This window comes from Coenobita brevimanus, chromosome 8, assembly GCF_032717465.1.
Source record: "Coenobita brevimanus isolate Jiangsu-jjx chromosome 8, ASM3271746v2, whole genome shotgun sequence".
In the NCBI taxonomy this organism is placed as follows: Eukaryota; Metazoa; Arthropoda; class Malacostraca; order Decapoda; family Coenobitidae; genus Coenobita; species Coenobita brevimanus.
In genome coordinates, this window is record NC_136961.1 from 44833716 (window position 1) to 44858995 (window position 25280).

The 25280-nt window shown below is 40.2% G+C and overlaps 1 protein-coding gene across 1 annotated transcript; it reads left to right on the forward strand.

The window, feature by feature from the left end:
• Window positions 1-4705: 4705 nt before the first annotated feature.
• Window positions 4706-17033, forward strand: LOC145408422 (uncharacterized). Its single transcript, XM_080279154.1, has 14 exons — window positions 4706-4786; window positions 5337-5402; window positions 6075-6181; window positions 6370-6595; window positions 7021-7023; window positions 8139-8278; window positions 9427-9607; window positions 10576-10721; window positions 11613-11867; window positions 12739-12967; window positions 14573-14744; window positions 15302-15440; window positions 16090-16213; window positions 16569-17033. Exons 1-14 carry the CDS (start codon window positions 4781-4783, stop codon window positions 16644-16646), a joined length of 1872 nt encoding a protein of 623 aa, XP_080135280.1. The 5' UTR covers window positions 4706-4780; the 3' UTR covers window positions 16647-17033.
• Window positions 17034-25280: the final 8247 nt, after the last annotated feature.

Genomic DNA, 25280 nt, shown 5'->3' on the forward strand with positions numbered 1-25280 from the left:
CTAGACGCCACCAGAGGACTCCACCTACCTCGACAATCGTATTCTAATGTGGCGTGGAAAGCCTTGTAGCATCTCCTCCCTAGGGAATATTTTGCATATCTCAGCATTCACTTCTGTCCTACTTATGTCGTGTGAATGTCGATATAATTTGCTTTAAAAACATACAAGAAAATGCTGAGGGAGAATATGCGAAATAAGTCGTTACGGAAGAAATGTTACATCTACAAAATCACTTAGGATATTCAGTACAACCCAAAAAGACCATTGTTTTGTCAACGAATGAGCTTTGAACACCATTAGTTCAGTTGTTGGTCAGGTGTAGTCAGACTAGGATGATATGGCTGGTATATAATGCAGATTCTTTTCCACATCACAACTATAGGACATCGAATTTCATGGAACCAAGAGTTGGGATTCAAGCTGCAGGAGTGGTCCCGTTCCGTCAGGTGAAAATCTAATTCCCTCTACCTGCAGTTTGGTCGTATTCCCGTGCATCTGGGATATTTCGTAACACTTCATCCTCTGTGATTTATTTTGCTTAGGACGCCTTAACATCCTCTTGTATGTTACGGATGCAAAACTATGTCTATATTAATGAGTACCATATCCCATTACCTCTATATGGCCATACTTTGCCGACACCCCTTAGTTTGCCTTTTGCACAATACTGCGTCTATTTCCACACCTCTCTTACTGTCATCTCACTCTGTCAAACCATCACGTTGCCATATACAGATCTAGGCACTTCATCCCCAGCAACCCCACCCACTTTCGGTCCCACGCCAGGGATCCATACAGCATTTTTGGTATCACTCTGCCTTCGTACACATGATAGAAACAGTATCACGCAAGAGCATTATATTTCAAATGAACTCATGATGTCCAAAAAAGGTTTATCATCTTTTTCATGTGAATGTGCATTTATTAACAATTATATTTACCTTGCATAAGATGGAAAATGTCACTAGCAAGTGGTATGTTAAAACAGGGGTATCATTGTGGAGTAGGACCAACGAGCAATTTGAAGTATCCATCGACTGTGGTGAAAGATAATCTGCCGTGGAATATACACCAATATTACCCCAATCCACCCCACCCAGCACCACCATTTCCCCAATCCACCCCACCCAACACCAACATTACCCCAATCCACCCCACTTAGCACCATCATTACCCTAATCCACCCCACCCAGCACCAACATTACCCCAATCCACCCCACCCAGCACCAACATAACCCCAATCCACCCCACCCAGCACCAACATCACCCCAATCCACCCCACCCAACACCAACATAACCCCAATCCACCCCACCCAGCACCAACATAACCCCAATCCACCCCACCCAGCACCAACATTACCCCAGTCAACCCCACCCAACACCAACATTACCCCAATCCACCCCACATAACAACATTATCCCACTTATTATTTATTTATTTACTTATATCATTTATCTATATATTACAGCTGATTGGCTAGGTATATGTAATTAACCAGTGTATTTTATTTTATTTTCAGTGGCTTGGAGTGCCCTGGCCTGGACGTAGCTCCAATCTAGGGTCTCCGGAACTGCCAACGTCTGGGACACCTACCTCCACGTCACTTCAGATAAGGTGAGATGCTTTTAAAATTATGCTGTTTTATCTTGAAGGTCTGAGAAAATGTTAATTATATCTGATTATGCGGTTAATATTAGATATCACTTTTTATTTTAATGTGCCAATTAACATGTTGTGGGTAATAATTATGCAGATACGGTTTGCTGAATTGATCATAAGAGGGTCATGCGAGTGCTGAATGATGTTTGATATGGTTATTGTTATTATTACTATTATTGTTATTATTATCATCATCATCATCATCATCATCATCATCGTCATCATTATTATCACCAAAGCCATTATTATTATTATTATTATTATTATTATTATTATTATTATTACTAGGGGAAAAGGAAGGTAAGATTGATAAGGAGAGAGAGAAGAAGATAGGGCTGGTGAGGAGGGAGAAAGAAGAGGAAGACAAGAAAATAAGATTGACTGGGAGGGAGAGAGCAAGAGGGGAAGATGAGACTGACTGGGAGGGAGAGAGCAAGAGGGGAAGATGAGATTGGTTGGAAGGGGAGAGTAAGACTGATTAGGAGGGACAGACAAGAGATCGAGCTGGCTGGATGAATATTGTGAGGAGAAACGCTTGATCAGGGATTTGGCACCCCTTTTTAACGTGACAGCATCCGGATGGAGGGTGAAAGATTGACGAAGAGAGTGTATGTGAGTGAGGTGGAGGGTGGAAGAGGGAGGGGGAGACCGAGGATGAGATGGAGGGATGGGGTGGAGAGGTATATGAGAGAGGGGGGTGTGAGTTGGGAGCAGGGCAGTGAAATGGCGGGGGACAGGGCGACTTGGAGGCGATTTGTTTGTGGCCACCCCAAACGGGATTGAGGCGTCTGGCAATAGATAGATAGATAGATAGCATCCGGATTGACTCTATCAGATACGTTTATGTGAAGCTACAGAATGTGGTGAATGTTTTTGGCATATCAGATAGAGCCAGGATTTTGGGGGCTTGAATGGTGAGTGAATGGAAGCGTGGCCCATTGGATTGGGAAAATTTGGGTTATCTGGACATAACTACTGCTCACCCTTCCCTAGAGTGGGAAAGGAGGTCCGGATGATGATGATGATGATGGTTATTATTATTTTTATTATTATTATTATTATTATTATTATTAGCATTATTAGCATTATTGTTATTAAATCATTATTCTTATAACTATCAGTATTGTTTTCTTCTGTACTTTCAGGTAGGTTAATAAAACATGAAGAGGAGCACCTCGCTTCGTGTCAGCGCTGGAGCACCCCATCGTGGGACGTGGGTGGTGAGTGTTGGCATCTCACGTCTGGCTAGGCACGTTAGAGATAGCTGGGACTGCTAAACACCTTCCAGGAGCACTGCCTAACACTCCTCTTCTTTCAGATGGTGCAGCCCGGGATGAAACCTCGCCAGGAGTTTGTGGTTAAAAATTTTGCTTTTGGAATTAATATGGGTAACCAGTCTAGCTTTTATTTATTTATTTAGTTATTTATTTTGTTGGGGTTAATGCCGAGTGATCTTAATTCGACATTCATAATGGTTGGCAGTGACGATTATACTAAAGAGGAATTGCACGGAAAGATGATTCACTGAGAGAGAGAGAGAGAGAGAGAGAGAGAGAGAGAGAGAGAGAGAGAGAGAGAGAGAGAGAGAGAGAGAGAGATTGGTTAGCAGGGAGGGAGTGGAAGATAGTATTGGTTAGGAGTTAGCTAAGAGGAAGATGGGTAAGAGGGGAAAAGGAAGGTAAGATTGGTGAAGAGAGAGAGGAAGTTATGGCTGATGAGGAGGGAGAGAGGAAGATATGACTGATTGGGAGAAAGAAGAGAAAGACAGGAAGATAAGATTGACAGGGAGGGAGAGAGCAAGAAGGGTAGATGAGATTGGTTGGAAAGGGAGAGAGTAAGACTGATTAGGAGGGAAAACAGAGGAAAAGAAGCCTTTATGATGGACAGAAGGAAAGAAATAGAGGAAGACTTTAAGAGGGGGGAAAAAGGGAGGAAGAGGCGACTGTTTAAGAGATAGACAGAGAATGGTTAGGAAGGAGAACAAGAGGAAAAGCATGTATAGGAAGAGGAAGAGATTGAGAGGATGCTAAGGCAGGAGGAAGAGGAGCATGTTTAGGAGGAAGGGAGATCGTGAAAGATGAGAATAACGAATAAGACGTGGAGGAGGAGAAATGAAAATGGTAAGAATTGGAAGAAAATAACAAGCACCACATTTAACGAAGGTGAGTACATACTTTTCCCGTGTTCTATGTGTTTATAATGGTTTACAAAATGACTTAAAATCTTGTCTCCACTTTTTTTTCCTCAGTGTAGGCTGCTAAACTTACTGTACAACGTCTTGCTATTTTTTTCTTTTTTCCGGGACTTCGGGAGAGTGCACCGGCAAGAATGAGTGAGCAGGAGTAATTTAAGTCCGTGGTTGTTTTATGTTGCCTATACCACCACCTCCACTCAGTCCCTAAGCATTCTCAAAGCCTAAGTGTTTTAGACATAAAGCATATCGTATTTATTTGAATAACTTCGTTGCTGGGATAGTTTGGCTGAACAAAAGTAGCATGAGCAGAAAAGTTGTCATTTACCCTATCACTTCGATGACTCCAGTTTTATTTGGATCAGTCAGAATATTTTTAATTTTGAAGGGTCGATCATCTCAACAACTACCGCACACTGCAGACCGCACAGATGTTGAACATATGTTAGAGATAAGAGATTCACTCGAGCCCTCCAGCTTTTGATCTTTTCCTGTTTATTTACCAAACATTTTATGCCAACAGTATCTGAGACTGAAGAGAAGCAAATTTAGGCCGGTGACCTGATGTGAAATCAAATAGTTATGCTTATTTTTGCAAGATATATGAAAGGAAATTTATCAAGAAGTCACGGCTTGATAAAAACTGTGTCCGATTCTTGGACCATGTCGATCACCAATTGTTTCCCCTGAAATACAGCTAATATGTGTAAACCTGTGTTTGTAAGGACAGCTGAAGAATTTCATATTGTTTGTGGTTACTACAATATTATTCGATACTGAAAACCATCTTACCGAGGAAGATTTTTGAAGTCGAAGTCGCATGAAGGATATTTGGAAATTTCGGCAAAGGTAAACAAACGAGTAAGAAGACGCTCGCATAGTACGTGGCTGGGAGGTGGAAGGTACTCAGATTGTAGTAGCTATTTACGATGGTGGTAAGTATTTACTGTTTCTCTGATTTACACTCAGAGCATGATGCTGTCAAATTTTATGTCCTGAGTACAGGTATGATGGCTGACAACTCGGATTAAGTGGAAATGTAAAGTCACTATGAGGTGGCTGGGCCGCCTACCCAATGGAGTCTGCACAATTAAGATAATGTAATCGCAGTTTTAGATACAAACTTGTATCTGCACTTGTCTGAATAAAAGTGTAGGCCATAGTACAGAGCTAAGCTTAGTATGAAGATATTTCATAGTGCATGCAACAATATGAAAATTGACAAGGGGATTAGTCAATTAAAATGAAAACAAAATCAAAGGACAGGATGTATTAATGATGTGGTGGATGACAGTAATTCTAGGTTTGGGCCATAGTAATACCATACATATTTAAATGGCGGAATTATAAATATGTTTGTGCGCTCAAGACTTTGACAGATTCCAGTCCCACTTGGTAAGCCTTTTCTCCCATGTAACTTAAATGAACTACTGATATCTGTTTGGAGTAAGTATATATCCTATAATGTATTATTGTGTCCTGCAGGGCCATGGACTGGTGTGTGTCATCCTCACTGCTGGCCATGCTCAGAAGCTCAGCAAGGAGATTGAGGTATTTCACTGGTTTAACTTAAGTAGTTAACTGTATTATGAACTGCATGTAGTTTGAAAAAACTCTTAAGGTTTCTTGAATCCAGGATATTACTGCTGAATTGACTGACAAAAAAAAAAAAAAAAAAAAACGGTCACTAAATATATTACCATACAGTATTTGCACATCTGCTTTAAGTAAAATCACAATTTAGTTAACTGGTACTATATTTGCCACAACCTAGTTTCTTAATAGATAATCAAGATGGCATAATTTACAATGCCATAATTTCTGGCTTTCAGTTATGGTGTCATATATTATGACACTGTACAATAGGCCCTCACTGAAAGAGACTGTTGTTAATGTTGAAAGCTGTATTACAGCTTTGCCGTTGCCTTTTTAGGGAAGTAATTTTATAACCATCATATTTTTGTCAGTTTTTTAGGGTATACAGTGGTAAACATTCAGGGCTAGTGCAGATTTGTATAGTTAACTCATTATCTGGAAGACTTCATTTTCATTTTTTCCTGCTGCTAGAGACAATTTTATTTAGCAAAGGAAAGGTCTCATAGTGAAGGGGTTTACTGAGACATGTCTAACCTCTTCAGTTTTAAGAGTCAGTATACAATATGTATCAAGAATAAAGTAATAGCAATGATACATGGAGGTTAATTATACAAAACTTATTCCCAGGCTGACACATCCAACAAGTACAGTCACCTGAAAGGGATACCTAAAGCCTTACTGCCATCTCCACGAGGCAAACGGATCTTGGATCACTGGTGGGATGCCCTCAACACGTAAATACTTTTACTTGTGATAACAAGTACTGTACTTGAATGACATATGAATAAGTGGTCCATTTTGCAGGGCATGGTGTTGATTATTCTTCCTTTTTTGTTCTTTCTGTTTCCTTGTTTTTTAAATTATATTTCACCTTATCCTTAGGTGCAAAAATATGTGATGATGATAATGGTTTTCTTCCCAGGCGACAGCTGTTCAGTGAGGTGTTCCTGGTAACCAATGGGGATAAATACAAACACTTTGAGCGCTGGGCCACAGCCTCGGACTTCCCCCTGGTTAACCTCATCAACGATGGGTCTACCATGCCCGAGAACGCCATAGGGGCCCTGGCAGACTTTGAGCTTGTTGTGCGTACTAAGAATCTTCACAACCATCACATCCTTGTCATTGCTGGGGATATGCTTTTCCAGGTCAGTTGAAAGGACTATGTTTGTGTTTTTGAAAGTCCTCGACCAACTTTTACGATTGCTAGTCTCCAAAACAGTTAACTCTTATTATGGATGTTTTGTTTTCATAATTTTTCACTTAATTCTTCTTTCTGATTTGTCTGCACGGTGTTTGGTGGCTGAATGAGTAAAGACAAATGTATTTACAGTGCAGGCTGTGTCATACACAGCTTCAACGTAGGAGAGTTTATAGGTATGTTCATGCGGTATATATTTAACCCTTTAAGCTTAGGGTTGTCATTTTAATTTTATTCTTGCCATTTCCTGGTTATTTTATTCAGTTTAGATCAGACTTTTGTGATCTGGACAGGTTGGATATGGGATTGATAAACCTCTTCAGTACAGTACAAAAGGCCTCACTTAAGCTGTATAAAAGTGTGTAACAGCAGCAAGTATAAACTGACAAGGATATCACCCAGTCTAAGTGTTCATAATCAGTACTACTCAAACATTTTTTTTTTATATATGTATATAAAATGAACGGCCTGTCAAGATGTAACAGTTTAATATTAAACATGTAGATTCTGAATATTTGTGTTACAGAAGAGGTGGCTACTGTAGATGTTAAGTGTTTCACTCCAGTGATGCACGGTATTATTCCCTTGTAGTTCACCCTCAGATAATTTTATTCAACGTAAGCAAGATCTCTGATCCTGAGGAGTTAATGCAGAGTATATTGAGCTTCTCTAGTTCAAAAAAAAAATCCAGAACTAAATAGATAGAAAAGGTTTACTCTCCATGAAGAAGTTAAAAGGGTTAAAACAGACTAATCCATTTGTGGATGAGATAGGCACAGCTTGTTGCTATCTTCAGGTAGATGATGTATTTTTTTTTAAAGTTTCACTTATTTTTGTTCACTGATGCTTATATTCAGCTTACAACGGTCCACATTATGTGATGGAGTGGATAAAGATCACATTATATTTAATCTGTTTCCACAGCTGAACAAAATCATCTAGAGGTGGCAAGAATATATACCAGTATAAATAATGTTTATATATTTTTATATATATATATATATATATATATATATATATATATATATATATGGAGGTAGCAAGATTAAATACTAAATGTCATTGGGCTGAAGTAGTTAAGCTGAATGAAATTGTGTGATGGCCTGATTGACCCCTGCAATCCAATACGGGATATATGTAACATATTTTCTTTTATATTCTGAACATATTTAATGTGAGAAGTATCGTTACTAGTGGAGGGGTTGATTAAGTTTGTAGCTAACCTCTCCATTTTCTTAAACTGCTATTTTAAATATCTGATCAGTAGATAATATTATTTAACTTGAGAAGTACAGTACGGTATCTGTACTAGTGAAGGGGTTGATCAAGTCCATAGCTATCCCCACCAGTTGGAAATGTCTCACCAAATCTAAATCAAACCACCTGAAGATTGAAGAGTAAATCTAAAAATACATCAGAGTGAAGGAATTAGAATAAAGAAGACATTCCTGGGCTGAAGGTGATCAATGTCTTTCCCATTCATGATGCAGGACAGCAAGTTTGACATTGCCCAAGTGGTTGACTACTACTTCAGAAACCCAGATGGTGACTTGGCTATCTACTATGAAATGGAACCCTCTGAACCCACCACATCAAGGGGTATTGTTGAAGTCTGCCCTGAAACTAATAAGTGAATACATAATCTGTTGTCTTCTGTTCAGTACCTGCCCTGTTTAAACATTGTTGAAGTCTGCGCTAATACTGATAACTGAATGCCTAGTTATTTTCTGCTGTTCAATACTTGTCAGATTTCTTTATTGTTGAACTCTGCCCAGACTCTAATAAGTGATTACCTTATCTCTTTGCTTCTGTTAATTACCAGCCATTAATAACTCTCTGATGATCAGGACAACTCTGGCACAGTATTGTATTCTAACAAATGCCAGACAAGTTTATTCAGCAGAAATGAGTCGTAGGTCTAAGTGTTAATAACCTTTCATGGCCAAGTTAACAAAAGTGGTCTGCCTAAGTTAAGCTCCAGACGATTTTAATCAGCTGTGAGTACAGTAATTATAGGAACCTGAGAGTTTTAGTTTTGGAATTTTATATAATTTCTTATCATCTATACAGAATATATCAGTTGACTTGCCTTTATTATTGCTGTGCAGAATAAACACAGTAAAACAACTTTTTGGCAGCACTGAGTTGTCCAGAAGCGAGTGACTATAGCATGTTTATTCTAACCAGAGAAAGATCCCAAACCCCTTTTGGTCCAGTTAATGGCTAGGTGTAGTCAGATTGGTGGGTCGATTTGACATAACCAATGACACTCAGTCCTACCTCCTAACTAAGGTTCATGGCATTTCATGCAACTGTGACTTTTTATTCAAATTGTGGAAGTAGCTTAGTTTAATCACGTTTTAATAACACAATGAATCTGTTGTTTTCATTGCTACATCCTTTAATACCCTGTCATGAGCATTGGGGCATGGGGTTAGGCTACTCATTGGAGACTTGTACAGTGATGGAAACGTGACCAGTCATTAACCCATTATTGTCATTATCAGAGCAGTAAACCACATCAAGTTGGAGTGCCTTAATCCCTATGACCACCAGGCTTATTAATGTTCTTGGTTTGATGTTAGAGCTCTCAGCTCAGAACATACTGTGGCTTATATACTAAGGTTTGAGTCCTAGAAGTAATTGGTTATCTTTCTGACATGTATGAGGGTTAGTCTCCTGCCATTAAATATTCTGGAGAGTGGTAGCTTAGTCTTTTGTTGTTATGCTCTGCAGGGAACAATATGAGATTGTTAGTTGCCATTTTTATATTCACAGGATATTGAAATTTTTAGAGAAGCCATCCCCTGAAGAAACCACATCAAGGAATGCCAGTGTGGTTTTCTACACATTCCGTTGTGAGACTGTTGCTAGAGTTTCGGCCTACCTTCAAGAGTTTCCCCTTGTTTCACAGCGGACATTTGGTTCCTACATGAGTTGGCTAATTAATGACAAAAAGGTGGGTCATGTTGTGTGTGCACCAGTTATGTTACATTCCATATAAAGACAGGGACTGTGCTTGTACTTTATATGTAGGTCTTTACACCTTATGGCAGCAGTGGATATGTCATGATCTTGAGCCATTTCCTTACTCATACCCCTATCTCAAAGATTTCTGCACAGGAACATATCCCAGGTCTTCGTTTGTCTGTCTCTGGGCATTCTTCCACCCCCCCCCATTGAGCCGGCCCACAAATTTCATTTTCATTTTACTCTTCCCATCTCAAACGATTAGACTGGTTTTAGGATAAACTGTTCAAACAGGAGGGGTTTGATATGGCCTCAGTAAACCTGAATAAAGTTGATTGTTAGCAACAGGAACAAAGTACAGTCAGTGTCATCTATATTCTAGTGGTCGAGGTTAAGTATATATATAAGGATGAGATTGTGAGAGGTAAAAACGAGTCATGGATAGGGGTGGGAATGGTTAATCATGGTGAAGGATAGAGTATCTCAGATATGGTTGCAGATTGTGCCATGTTGCTTGCAATTAGTGAGCAAGATTTTTGTAGGGGTTGGGATGAATTGCTTATTATGCCTATGGTGTTGGTTATTAGTGGAAGCTTATGTGATCACTTTTTCCATGGTACAGATGTAATATTCACTAGATATTTATTATAAGACATTTATACTACAGTCCATTTTCTGTGTTGTTATGTCTTTTTTTTTTCTTAATTACAATATGAAACATAGAGCACATTAAATAACCTTTGTATCTACCAGTCATTTAACTACTCTCCCCAGATAGTGAATGGTACAGCTAATGTTGCCTGAGCAAACCAGGCTACATCTGTTGATTTCTAGGAAACTGAAATGCTTGAATAAATTCTCCAGTCCACATTTTAAGATATGCCAGCAGTGGGAATATGAGTTGTGTTCATGTCTATCCTGATGATGCTTTCTCAGGCCTCCCCTTTGTTTATGTAGGTTACAGTGTACGGAATGAAGCTGCCAACAGGATTCCAGTTGATAGGTCAAGTAGGATTGAAAGATTATGAGTCCTGGGTGTCCTACTTTGCATCGCAAGCAGAAAAGGAGTCCACAGAGCCAATTATAAGGAGAGCATATGCCCGGTAAGTATGAGATGCAAATTTAGATGAGTATAATTGTCATGGAGACTTTTAGAAAATTGTTGTTAAGATGTGATTATTCTCCTCACATCAAGATGAACCCATGGTTTTGGGAATAACAGTAATATTAAGAACATAATCATTGTTTTATTTTTACTGTCACTTTACGGTTGTGTTTAGCTAATGGAGATTGTTTCTTACCCCTGACCCCTTCACTGAGAGAGTTTTCCCCCGAGTTAAATGAAATTGTGTGAAGTTTAAGGGAATGAAATGTCGAATATGTTAGTGGATTGATGAGGTTAAAGTTTCCAATACAGTCAGCCCTCGATAAACATAACCCCCACAGATGGAGAAATGTGTGATTAATTTTTGCCCACAAAAGTATGACCCCCGCAGTCAGCTATATGATAATCAAAAAAGCCATTGTATTGCCCGACCAAATCATCAGGCATTAGAATCTGCTTATTAATAGTGTGATTTTATGTAATTTAACATTATAAATTGTTAAATAATCCCAGATATACACTTTAAGCTAGTGTATATGGAGATAATTTACTAACTCAAAAATAATCAGAGCCCCCAAATACTGAGGTGGCAAAAAAAAGAGGGAGGAGGTGACTGGATATTAAACAGATGATTTTCTGGTTAGCTCCTCCAGTTCAGTGTCAGCTGACTAATCTTATTTGTGCCACCTGTGGACAGTTTTATTCAGCTTAAGAAAGACTTTCCTGCCAGAAGAAGTTCAACTATCATTTGCCCAGTCAGTATGAGATGTCTATCCTAAACTGAATAAGATAGTATTGAGATAGCTTGAATGAAATAAAATAGTATATCGTTGGAGTGAAGTGGTTAATATTAACTGTGCTAGTTGATGCGAACTTTCTCTCATTACAGGGTTGGCTTAATGGGTAATCCATCTGATGGTTTTCATGGCAAGACCATCTCGCTCTCAATAAGCAACTTTTGGGCTGAGGTGACTATTAGAGAGAGTCAGACCCTGCGTCTTATCCCACATCCCCTCAGTGACCCCACAGAATTCGGATCCATCGCTGACCTGCATGCAATCAGTGACAAGGAGGGGTACTTGGGAGGGTTACGGCTACTTCAGGCTACTTGCAAGAAGTTTTATCATTACTGTGCCACCAGAGGGTAAATGCAGATTCAACATTTATTGCATCAGTAATGAAAAATATCAATAAAATATGTGCAAATAGTTATGCTTTTGAGTTGGAGTCAGGTGTATTTTGTCCAGCCTCAGTAGGGGGAGTCCTAAAGATGAAGGATAGCATTAGTTTTATGTATTGTTGTGTTTGTATGTACACCATAAAATGGACCTGTACTGCTTTGGTACAGGTATTACTAGTCACCAGTATGGAGGCTGTCTTCATTATATATCAGGAACATGTTCTCCCCCCCCCCTCCTTTTTTTTTAATCCCCCTCCCCTCATATATTTGATACAATAAACAAGGGAAAACTCAGATCATCTTTACAGGTAACATTGGAAGTTTAGAGGCATTTTTTCTCTAATACTGTATAGCTAGTTTGGATTTAAGAGCAAAGTCTGTCTATCTTTATCAATAGCCAAGTGCCACAGTCCTGCAAGGGGTGGCCATTTGACTTTGATTTACTTGTTTTATGGGGAGGGGCACTAACCCTCCGCCATCCCACTTGTTGACATGTAGGGAGCATGTATGGCTTAGTTATATGGTTACCACTCGGCATTGTAAATGGTTTCGTGGCTTACAGGGAACCATTATGCTTGTCACACAATGTAAAGCCACCTGTAAAGGAAGGAAGTGTGATAAAAAATGCAAGGAAAGATGGGAGGGATAGAACAAGAGGAGGGCAGGCACAGAAAAAGATTGATAAAGGTGAAGGAAGAAGAAGAATCTTTATTATAAGTGGCCTTTTCCATTTTAATCTTTGACTTTGCTATTTCTATACTGGAAATAGCAAAGTCAAAGGTTAAAAAAAAAAAAAGGCCACCTGTAATGGAAAAATAATTTGTCTGTTTTGCAGAATTGCTTTAACTCGCCGCAACTTCACTCTGAGCTATGACACCAATATCCCTCGTCAAGTTGGCCTGGCTGGGAGTTCTGCAATTGTAACAGCGACATTGAAGTGTCTGATGGCCTTCTACAACCTCACTAACAAAGACATGCCCAAACCTCTCCAACCACAGTTTATTCTTGAGGTTGAGAAGGAGGAGCTTAGGATCAATGCAGGACTTCAAGACAGAGTGGTTCAAGTACTTATGGACTTTCTCTTTTCTGCAGAGGCATCAAAGTACATAATGTTATGCATTTTCTGAGTTAGACGATCTTTGCATGTGGCACCATGCTTGCACAGTATTACAGAACTCACAGTTTACTCATACTGTATTGTAGTTTACAAGACAAACATAGAACTGTATAGAAAATTTATGTGCAGTATTTGTATTGTAATTATGTTGTGGGTAGGTGAGGCATCCACCACTCACTCACTTGTAGTAGTGTCCCCTTTTGAGTCTACATGGAGTGACATGTCAAATGATTCATGCAAACAAGAAGCTGTTTACCATGTTGGGTGGTAACCATATAACTAGCTGATGAATGCTTGACACTTCAGAATGACCCACTGCATCACAAGCACTGTAGTTACTGGCCATGTGTCCTATCACACTGTCTAAATGATCCCAGAACCTGATTTCCCCTCCACACTGGTATTATTGCAGGGTGCATGCACATTGATCTGTGCCATGTTCATAATCTTAATTTTGATGCACAGTACTTGGATCATGAGTGGATACATTTATAATCTTTCATTCTTCTTTGCCAGTCATCATTCATTAGGAGAACAATTCCCTCTTTGCTTTGCTTAATTTAGCTGATACCTAACCTCACACATTTCACACCATCTCATTCATCGACTTCATTTCCATTTGCTTGCATAGTGCCATAGCATCATAACTCACTTGACATTCACCACTTCCATTGACTTACATTCTTCATTTTCTATTGTATAATGTAAACAAACCCTAGCCTGATAGCAACATGTCAATTTTTCAAAACTGAAAAGTCACTCAAGAGTCAAGAAAGTAAGTCCCTTTATACTCCATTCATGAATACACATAGGCCTACATTATCACAACTGCATCATTCCATTCCATTCATATCTGCCTCGCATGAAGAAAGTTGTTGTTGTTGTTGTTGTTGTTACTTAGCCCTGGCTCATCTGACCAAGCAGACCTGTCGACTTCAGATACACAACTGCCACATAGGCAACTGCCTCAGTGAGTTGTCCCATAGGTTCTCTACTATATTGCAACATGCTGTGCAGTCCTCTGTTATGTGTGCTGTGTTGTGTTGGCCTGTTCCATAGGTAGGGCACATGTTATATGTTATTCCATCCAACCCAAATCTAAGCTGATACTTTAGTAGGGCTGAGTGATGTCTGATCTAAACCTAGCTAGGTGAACTCACTCAGCTCTGCTTAAGGCTTACCTCAGACTCCATGTGTGCCATTGTTGTCATGATTACATTTCATATTGGAGGTGGTTTGTTGCATTTTAAAATATTAGGAAGCCATGGCTAAGTCATCAGTTTAGGATAGTGATGTTATAAAATGTATGGGTCATAACAGTTGTGTAGAAATTTAAACATAAATACTGTACAGAAAACTGGTGCATATACTTCCTGAACCTGTAGCTATGTTTATAATTTTTTTTTTGTAAAAGCATCATCTTTCTTTATCCCATACCTCTTTTTACAGATATGTTAGGGTTAAATGTATGTGACTTTCACAGAGACAGAAATGGAAACTTTTTATTTTTCTCTTGTATTTTGCTTTTTCATATCCCTTCCTTGTTTTTCAGATATATGAGGGTTTAGTGTACATGGACTTCACAAAGTCAGTAATGGAATCTGAGGGTCATGGACATTACCAACACCTTCCTGCAACCCTACCTCCACTCTTCCTTGCCTACCTCTCTAACCCTTCAGATTCTGGCAGAATACACTCGGATGTGGCTGCCCGCTGGCAGCAAGGTATGACAGTTTATCATTCTTAGTGGCTTTAGAAGATTTAATTACACCTCATCTTTAGCAGTTTATTCAGATTTTTACACCTTGATATCCTCTTTTGTGTTATTGATGCAAACTATGTCAGTATTAAAATTACATAAATAGGATACAAGAGAATGTTAAGGTTTAAGGTGCAAGATACATCACTAAGAAGGAAGTACTCTGAAACCTTCTGTGCTGCATAGAATACAGCCCTCATTCTATATAGTTCTGGTTTTCCGCATACCTTTAGACAGTACCATTTATTACATGCATTTTGCTTTGGTCAGATACCCTATGCTAGCTAACAGCAGTGAAAATTGATCATTTGAGCAGTCTTATCATGTGGCACCTGCTCATCCATAGTGCTTAAGTAAAAAACTAAGAGACATAATACCTCCAAAGAGAGCAGGAAATGATTATTGTGTGATATAGAAAGTTGCCTGTTCTGCATTCTTTGCATTAGTGATCATTTGATGGTATATAATTAGTTGTAAATGAAATTGCAATTAATACTAATGTAATGATATATTTTTAACCAGGAGATGAAGCAGTGGTTCAGGGTATGCAGAGATTTGCAGAGCTGACAGATACTGCTCGGGATGCTATAGAGAGATCTGACTGGGAGGCACTGGCAGAACTGATGACTGCTAATTTCAACCTGCGAAGGGAATTGTACAGGTAGTAACTGACTCAGTTAAAGACTAGACCTATCAAAACATAATACAATGTATTAACTGATTTTCACATAAAACGGAACTTAACAAAATCTGTAAAAATTATGCTAAAATACATAGAGATGCTGTAGTATCACTCCTCCCTTGTTTACTTAACACAGACACATGTGCAAAATGTTGGGAAATACCTTTACATGGACAAGAAAAATGCGTGTGTGCAATTTTGCATTACTGATGGATCATTTTGCTTGAATTTCTTAGTGTACATTATAACCTCCCAGCCATGCATTGATCAACCCTGCTTGAAGCAGTAACCACCAGATAGTAATGACAGTTGGGAGTTTCCTATGTCAGGTGTCTCTCAAGGTGATAACATTGAAATAAAGCCAAAAACACAGTTCTGAGTCATTGTGACCTCAGGGTTAAGAGACTGACCAGGGAGGCTGCAATAGATCATGCAGCATGGAAAGCCGCCATTAGGTGACCAAGGCCGATGCATGCAAGCATGTTGGAGCCTTCAAAAATGAAAGAAAGTCTGTAGAAAAAAAAAAAATACAAAAAGGCATTTCCAGTATTATATGTACTTTTTAGAGGTTATGTAAAATTGAGTTTTCTGCAAATTGGACTTACTTAAAAGAATGCCAACTTTACAGTGATGCTGCGCTGGGTCCAGAGAACATCTGGATGATCAATATTGGTAGGAACTTTGGAGCTGCAGTCAAATTCCCCGGTAGTGGTGGTGCTGTACTGGGGCTTCTCAACGACCCAGCAAAAATGGTGAGGATGGGTGGTAGCTTATGGGAAATTGAGGAATAATATAGTTAAACCACACCAGTCAGAGGATATAATATTCATTTCATTTCATTTCATTTTTTTTTATTTTTATTTTTTATTATTATTATTTTTTTTTTAGTTGAGAGATGTGGCATTAATACCAAATCCACAGCTTTTTACATACAATTATTACTGTAATTTGGGAGAAACTGGAAAATAAGTGCTGAACCTTGCAGTGGCACTTATTAGTCAATTTACTGAATTTAACAGAAAGAAATCTTATAATAAATTCTTAATAGGATATAGGAGGTAACTTACAGCAAATACCTTACCATATGTTTTTGTTTTTGTTTCATAGGAGGAGATGCGGCACCAGTATCAGTTAGAGGGGTGTGTGGTGGTGGACATTATACCCCGCCAGCCATCACCTCTTTAGCCACAACACACAGCATCCTCACACTGCTGGGTTCTGCAAGGCAGCACAATTTCTACAAGAGTATAACAGTCCATTTCAGTGTCGTGAATGGTGAGTGAATGAGCGCGTGGGCCATTTTATTGGACGTGCAGTTAATTAGTTCTCCCTCTGTCATATTCCCCCCCTCCTTTTTTTTACCTCACCTCATTTTTTGGGTGGGAAAAAGAAGTTGGATGGCGATGATATTGCTTGTATGTATATACAGTATGCCCTCGATATAATGAAGTATTTGGTACCAGACCCTTGATGTTAAAGCTGATAGTTCATTAAAGCCAATCATCGTTCGGACTTACATTCCTACACAGTAACATACAGCTAGGTCTAAATGGCCCTTTTTTTCAATAAATGCTCAATTTTTGGCTCCTCTCATGATGCTGGTCACCCAGAGACTGATGCAGCATTCTTCAGTGCATGCCCTGGCGTGTGTGTGTGTGTGTGTGTGCATGCGAGTGTGAAGGGATGCCACGCTGGGCGGTGTTCCCGTGTGTCCATTCTTTTACCAAACAAAAATTTGTTAAATGAAAATAACGTTCAAGGTGTTTGTTAAAACCAGAGTTCATTAAAAGAGGGTTCTGTATATCGAGAGGTTTACTGTATTACAATATTTGCCCAGCATTAGTAGGCAGGTCTGTTATTTACATTCAGATCATGCATTACAGATCTTGAAGTTGCAATGGATTAGAATATTATTAGTACTGTAAACCAGTAAATATATTGCTCCGTGTGTTGAAGCCAGAAATTACAACCATATTAATATTCTATCTATCTATCTATTGCCAGACGCCTCAATCCCGTTTGGGGTGGCCACAAACAAATCGCCTCCAAGTCGCCCTGTCCCCCGCCATTTCACTGCCCTGCTCCCAACTCACACCCCCCTCTCTCATATACCTCTCCACCCCATCCCTCCATCTCATCCTCGGTCTCCCCCTCCCTCTTCCACCCTCCACCTCACTCACATACACTCTCTTCGTCAATCTTTCACCCTCCATCCTCTCCACATGGCCAAACCACCTCAGTGTGTTCCTCACAACGCTTCCTATCACATCCACATCCACACCACAACGCTCCTTTATATCCTCATTCGTCAGCCTGTCTCTCCACGTGACTCCACAGGCTCCTCTTAAATAACTCATTTCCACTGCTCTCACTCTTGACTTGTGTCCTTCCAACAATGTCCAAGCTTCACTTCCGTACGTTAGAGTTGGTATCACAATACTGTCATGTAGTAACTTTTTTACTTCCATGCTCACTTCCCTGTTTCTTATCACTGCTTTTAAGGAACCAGCAACCTTTCTTCCCTGCTGTACCCTTTCAAGCAGTAAAAGTAGTAAAAATGATAATATGATATTTCATTTGATATTTTATGATCATCATCATCTGGACCTCCTTTCCCACCCAAGGGCAGGGTGAGGAATTTGATATTTTAGCTTAATAAAAATTGCATTTTCAGGGATGCTGAGTTTTATGGCTGTACTGTTTTATGTAATGCAGACTATGGTTCAGAGATCTTGCCATTGGAATACAGGTTTATTTAATATACACTTTTTTTGTTAACTGCCCCTAGCCCTTTCAGTCTGATGATATATTTGGTTTGTACCTGCTATTTCCAAAATGGGTTTATGTAATTTAACAGGGGCTTTCTGTTTTTGGACTGGAGGGATTACAGACAGCCTTACTTTAATTCTGTTTACTACTAGGGGGCTCTTAAACTGAGTGAAATCATATGTTGGTAACAAGAAACAGAAACAGTGAAAAACACATCAGTGACTGTAATGACTTCCTTGGAGTTGAATAAAATCATCCCATGTAATGCAGAATAAAATGGTCATTTATTCCAAGGTAAAACATTATGATAGTTTTACTAAGTTTCTCATGAGCTTCATAAAATTGTCTGACAGTTGAAATAAAAGGCACAGTAGGTATTTCACATGTGCAGTATTATGGGTCTGTATGAAGGGGTATATGAGGGAGGAGGGAGTGAGTTTGGGGGAGGGCAGTCAATTGGTGGGTGACAGAGCGACTTGGAGGCATTTTGTCTGCGGCCACCCTTTGTGGGATTAGGGTGTCGGGATATAGATAGATAGATGAAGAAGGATGTGTTGGGTCCTTGTTTGGTTTAAATATAGTTATGATTGTTTCATGTTTCCAGATGCTGGAGTGCTACAGTATGCATATGATTAGTTACTGATGTTTGGGAGGGCCTGGATGCTGTGTGTTCCTAATGTGGCAGGTGTAGATTGCTAATGCCATCTGGCTCTGTACTTTTGATTTTTTTTCTTGATACTGTCATGTGTCCGTTTTGGAGTGAAGGGGGTTACATTGTGGTTGAGTGGAAAGGATTGCGTATGCAGAGATACTTGTTTTTCTGATTCAGTGTGTGTTGGTGTATGGTGACTTACGACTGAGTAGTGGTCTGTGAGTATGTCTGCTTGTTCTTTGTAAGAATGGATGTGCTGGGTGTTGGTGATGATGATGGTATAGGTCTTGGAAGTGCTTGTTTGTGATTTAGTGATGCTGTTAAGCTGAGAGGGATCAGAGACGCTGGAGTCTAAAGGGTTGGAGGATGAGGGTTGAAGGGGAGAGATTGAAAGAGGTAGAGGGTAAGGGGTTGAAAGGGTCACAGGTTGGGGATTGAGGGGGTCAGAGGGTGGGTGTTGCAGAAGGAGAGATCAGAGGATGCAAGTTGAAAGATTGAGAGAGTGAAGGCAGGAGGTTAGAGGGGGGGTTGGGGTCAGAGGAGAGGGAGTTAAAGAGGGAGAGGTCATAGGGTGGGGAAAGGAATCAGAGGTGAAGAGGTAGAATAAAGAGAGTATGTTGAATCATGAACTGAGGGTTAAGGAGAGGCTTTGTTGAAGTGGTCCATTTCCATCAGATGAAGACAAGCTGACCCTAGTAACGAGGGGGACTCATTCATTCCCCATAACTAAGGATAATTGAATTTTTTGTAACCACATCTTATTCAAGTTGTGAAAATGACCCAGTTCTGTCAGGCAATAACAGAATGGCTTTAGTAATCAAGGAGAATCATTCCAAACTCCATAAATACTTGTAAGGGTCATTGAGGCAATCACAACCTAGTATAAAAGTTGTGAGTTTGTCCTAGTTTTGTCAGATGAAAAATTTATTATAGTAACCAAGGAGACTCATTCCTGCCTCATAGTTAAAGCTCATTTAATTTCATTCAACCTCAACTTTTTATTTACGTTCTATGAGTGGTCAAGTTCCCTCATGTAAAAGACACGTTAATGGTAGGGACCCACTGGTGCTTCCCCAGGCTTCTTCATCTGTGGTGACTTCCTGCAGAAACTTTGGTATCAATTGTATATTCTTTTTATTTTAACTTGACTTAAGAGTTCCACCTCCTCATCTTGAATCCTCAATTGTAGCAAGAGGTGAAATGTAGAATATGATGCTGGTCATGGAGAAGTGCTGCGGAAAAGATGTTGAGACTAATTCAGACACTTAGCAACATGAAATAAGCCGATAAAAAAGAATGAAACTCTCTGCCAAGTTAAGGTGAACAAACTAGTGAATGTGAGTAAGTGCCATGTCCCCATCTTCAAGAGGACTGTGACATGGGTAGGATGGAGAGAGAGAGAGAGAGAATCACAAACTTGACTCAAACAGGTTATCCAGCGAAATAATAGGTCACACAACGCCACAACCATTCACACATCTTTCAGACTTTCCGAGTTCATGATTCTCCATAACACCTTGTGAAACCAATCAGATGTTATCTCAAAAGGTTTAAGAATGAGGGATAGGCCTATGTGGGGGTTTATTGCTCACGTGATGCCATTGAGGGACAAGCAACTGACCACTCATGTATATTGTCTGCTCTGAGGAGCCATTCCCGGGTGTTCACGCTCCTGAGAGAGCAATAAATGATGAAACAGTAGGTGTTTTGTTATTGGCACATTATGGCTTCCAACAGTGAGTCGGTGAAGTGAAGTGTGTGTGTGTGTAATTCACCGGGTCGGTCAGGATCACTTGATGGTCGTGATCGTCAGCTTTTACCCTCCCGGAAGGGAGCTGAGAGCTCATAAGTCCGATCTAGGGGCAAGGCTGTGACCTTCACACACGCACACACCCGTCCCCTTGCTCAAGGGGGACAGTAACCACCCACTTCGTCAGTGAAACTTTTTGTAACCTGAGCGAGGCGCGAATCCCGTCCACCAGTTGGCAAGCGAGAACGTTACCACTGCACCAGCGAGCGGTGTGTGTGTGTGTGTATGTGTGTGTGTGTGTGTGTGTGTGTGTGTGTGTGTGTGTGTGTGTGTGTGTGTTCACGCGGACGGGCATGCTTGCGGGCACGAAGATGGTGAAATAACAGCCAGCCTTATGTAAGACTTACACATCTACATTTCATACCGTACATAGTCTTCAAATCAGTGTATATTGATCGTGAGTGTAGCTGAGTGGAGAGAGTGTAGCTGTGCGAAGTGGCCATTTATTGTTGACGTGCCAGGCGAGGTGCGGACTAATGGGAGGGTGGCACGCAAATATATCACTGTGATTATATTGACGACTGTGTCCAGGGTTGGCGCTAGTGACTTGTTGGCCTTGGTTGGTGCGATGTCTGTCTGCGAATCCGTCTGCCTGTCTATCTATCTATATCTGTGTTTATGTGTCTGCCTGTCTTTTTCTATCTGTCTGTATATATGTCTCTGTCTGCCTATCCATCCATCTATATTTATCTGCATCATTTTATCAATCTATCTATAGCCAGACACCTTCATCCCGAGGGGTTGGCTACAATATAAACTGCCTCCATCTCGCCTTGTCCTCTGTCATCAGGCTGCCATCCCTCCACCTCACACCAGTCTCATTAATGTACCTCCACTTCATCCAACCATGCTCCAGTTCATCCTCTATCCCCTCCTCCTCATCCCTATCCATCTGTCACATACCGTACATTCTGGTCGGTGAAGGAAGCTCTCTAACACCACTTCCTTAGCGATATATTTTTGGATATAACTGGTGAATATCCTTCTACACGTTATTTATGCAAAGTGTGACGATATTTAGAAGTATTTATGTAACAGTGAATAAGACAGTAAGGTGTAATAAACAAAATACCGGTAACTCGTTTAGGAAAAAGGGTTAGGGAACTTCCACAGCCTATGAAATTACGGACCAGGGTTTATGAATTACTCTAATAAAAATAACCTTACCCCTTTTATCTTAGTGTTGTTAGATTGGAGAAATTTTGACTAGTAACCAAGGAGATTCATTCTTACCACAACCATGGTTCATCGAATTTCACTCTGCCATAACTTAGTATTCAGTTTATGTCCCAGTTCCGTCAGATGATAACAAACCGACTTATCATGTTTAGGGGGAGCCGATGGTGTAGTGGTTAGCAAGCCCATCTCGCAAATGGGAGGACCCGAGTTCGATTTTCATGCCGGTCGGACTTGAGGCCCGTATTCTCGTCGATTGAGGAAGCTCCCTAATACCTTTTCGTAAGCGATTAATTCGGCATTTACACCTTCCCATCCTCTTCTGCCTTAATTTATTCTAATAATGCCATACTCTGCATAAATAACGTACAAAGCGAAACTAGCCAGCCGCATCCAAAAATAAATCGCAAAGGAAGAGGTATTACGGAGCTTACATAACTGAAGAGAGTAACGGCCCTAGACAAAGCTTGATTCTCTACATAAGTACAATTTAGGGACCAGGCTGTACACCGAGTAATGTGGATGGTGTTCTAGGGGATGACTGAGACTTAACATTGATGGTTTGACAGTGGCCTGTGTTTTGCTGATAGGTATAAAAATCCTATGTCTACTAATACTACTAATAGACTTAGTAAAAATCTGTCTAGCTGTCTATAGCCACGTCTTAATCCCGTTTTGGGTGGCCACAAACAATTCGCCTCCATGTCTCCCTATCCCCTGCCGCTTCGCTGCCCTCCCCCCAACTACTCCCCCCTCCCTTATTAAAAAATAATAATAATAATAATAAAATAATTCCAGGCATTGTTGTTGTGTTAGTGTGCAATGATCAATGTGTGTGAACTGAATCATGGGAAATTTCGTAGCGCTTCCTTGTGGCGATTTTTACTGCAGTCTGTACCTCAATATCCTGTTTTATTATTAATGCAAAACTATATCGATATGTGTGCGAATAACATGCAAGAGAATGTTAAGGCGCAATACAGAATACATCACTAAGGAAGGTATGTTACGAGTCTCCCATGTTGCTACGGGCCAAATAACATGCTAATGTGTAATATATAAAATAAGTGGCTAAGCAGTAGGTGTTACGAAAGTCCAATGTTGCTATGGACCATATAACATGTAAAGGAATATTAAGATGTAATATCCACAATAAATCGCTAAAGAACAGGTGTTACGACGTCTCCTATAGTTACGGTCCTACGTCACTGCCTCCGCGTCTGCATCACCAGTACAAACGCTACTTTTCCGGTATTAAAGCTGATATACCAAGGACATAAGTTTGAATTTGAACAGCGTCCAGTGTTATGCTGAGCGCGAACTATTGAACATTTTGAAAATAACGTTCTGAAGTGGGAGAGTGTATTGGTTTATTACAGTATGGCAACTACGGTTCATTATAAAGGAGGAAAAAACGCGAAATGTGAACATGGAATCGAAGTTGTTATGATTACTGCCAGACACACGATGCTTTCTCCAAACATGTCATCGGGACGCTTTTTCGTGTGACGGTATAGAGTCTTGAATAATTACAAGCTAGAGTGTCGTAATAAGGTAATACTAGGAAATTCTATACATTTTAAAGTCGCATATTATAATCCAGACGCGAGAGAGGGGGTATAGAGGAGAGGAGAGAGACGCGAGAGAGACAGGCGAGAAAGAGTGGACACAACCTCAATACTGTCAACAAACCTACACCACATAACTACAGTCAAACACCTATTTCTGTTTGCCTACATTACCTTCTCGACTAAACCTCATCTCTTCCTACTAACTAAACCATAAAAAAGGGGGAAACGGGTGAGACGGAAGCGGTAGAGAGACGGGGAGAGATGGAGAGAGGGAGGCGGGAGGAGGGGAGAGGCTCATCTGTGCGCAGCCGCTCAGATATTGAAGATTTGAGGAAGGTCTGAGTGTCTGGGTGGCAGTGTGAGGCATCTCGCTAACATGGGATAATCAACCACTCCTCCGCTCCCCCACCACCAAAGGACCCGTCGTGAATAGTGTATGAAAGACCAGTAAGAGGGAAGACAGACTGTGAAGGTGGCGGCTGTCCCCTGCCAAAGTGTTGTGTTGTGTTGAGCCTTGGGTGAGCTTGGTGACTCCTGACGACACAGAGCCTTGGCTAGATGACCGTGGCGTTACCGTGACATCATCCCCTCCCTCCCTCACATCAGGCGAGCTTGTCACGGCAGCGAGGTGGGTCTCTCTGGAAACCAAGGATGTGGGATTTTCAGACATTTTCGACCAATTCACTGTAGTAATTAACGTTTTTTTTCTTTCTTTTTTCATGATGAAGTAGACAGATGGGTAGACTCTGCACTTTCCTTATGATATCCTTCCTACAGAAACAAGTAATTCTCAAACATATTCCCTCTCGTAATTTTCAGCTGCAGGAAGGACAAAGAGAGGATCATGCAGTCACCTATTGTCCTCTGTTTATCCTACAAAAAAAAAAAAAAATTACGGTAGGAAAATTATCGTAGGTGAGATGGAAAAAATACTGCCTAATTTTCCCTTGCCGCAAAAAAAAAAAAAAAAAAAAAGTGTTTGCTCTAGCTTGTATTTCTCTCATCCCTTGCAACTCGGTTGATGGCCAAGTGTACTCAGATTGGAGGGGCGATTTGAATAGTAACCAAGGAGATTCATTCCTACCTCATAACTTGGGCAAATTTCATGCAGCTACGACTTAGCAGTGAGTCCAGTTCCGTCAGATGAAAACAAATTGACTAGTTACAATTAGAGATAAAGAAGGTTACTAGAATGAGAGATAACTTGAAAACGAGAAGTGCAGGATTTTGAGAGAGAGAGAGAGAGAGAGAGAGAGTATAGTGATTGAACGGAGATAAAATAACGCGGTAGACATGGAAGGAAAGAAGGAAGGATGGATGGATAGAGCTATTTTGAGACAGATAAATAAGAACATACATAGAGACAGACAGATAGATGGAGAGAGGGGGAGGACCGGTGTGGTTAATATCCCATGCATAATTACTAGGTTAAAATCTGGTATTAGCTTTCATAATATTTCCTTTTATATCGCACAATAAAGTAAGCGCTGAGCATTCATTTTCTTGCTGTTTTTACCTGTGCCTTGAGATGCCAGGTGTGTGAGAGCGTCGCGTGCTTACTTTCTTATTGCTCATGCCCATCTTGGAGAAAACTTTAGATTGACCTCTTCCTTACGGTGATACGTATTTTTTTCTCGTCTTGTTACCTTCTATCGATATTTTTTTTTCCTTTATTTTTCTCATTTTTTCGCATTTTTCTTGTTCTGGGAGAGTGAAGGGGTTTTTAAAAATCTGTCCTTAGCTGAATATAACCGACTGGTGGTAGTAGTAGTAGTAGTAGTAATAATAATAATAATAATAATAATAATGGAATGCAAATGATGTCAACAGGGTGAAGAGGT

Bases quoted from the DNA above. Each gene is read 5' to 3' on its own strand.
- LOC145408422 (XM_080279154.1), top strand. The intron at 11,868-12,738 runs GTAAATGCAGAT...TCTGTTTTGCAG, and splicing joins CATTACTGTGCCACCAGAGG to AATTGCTTTAACTCGCCGCA. The intron at 16,214-16,568 runs GTGAGGATGGGT...TTTGTTTCATAG, and splicing joins TCAACGACCCAGCAAAAATG to GAGGAGATGCGGCACCAGTA.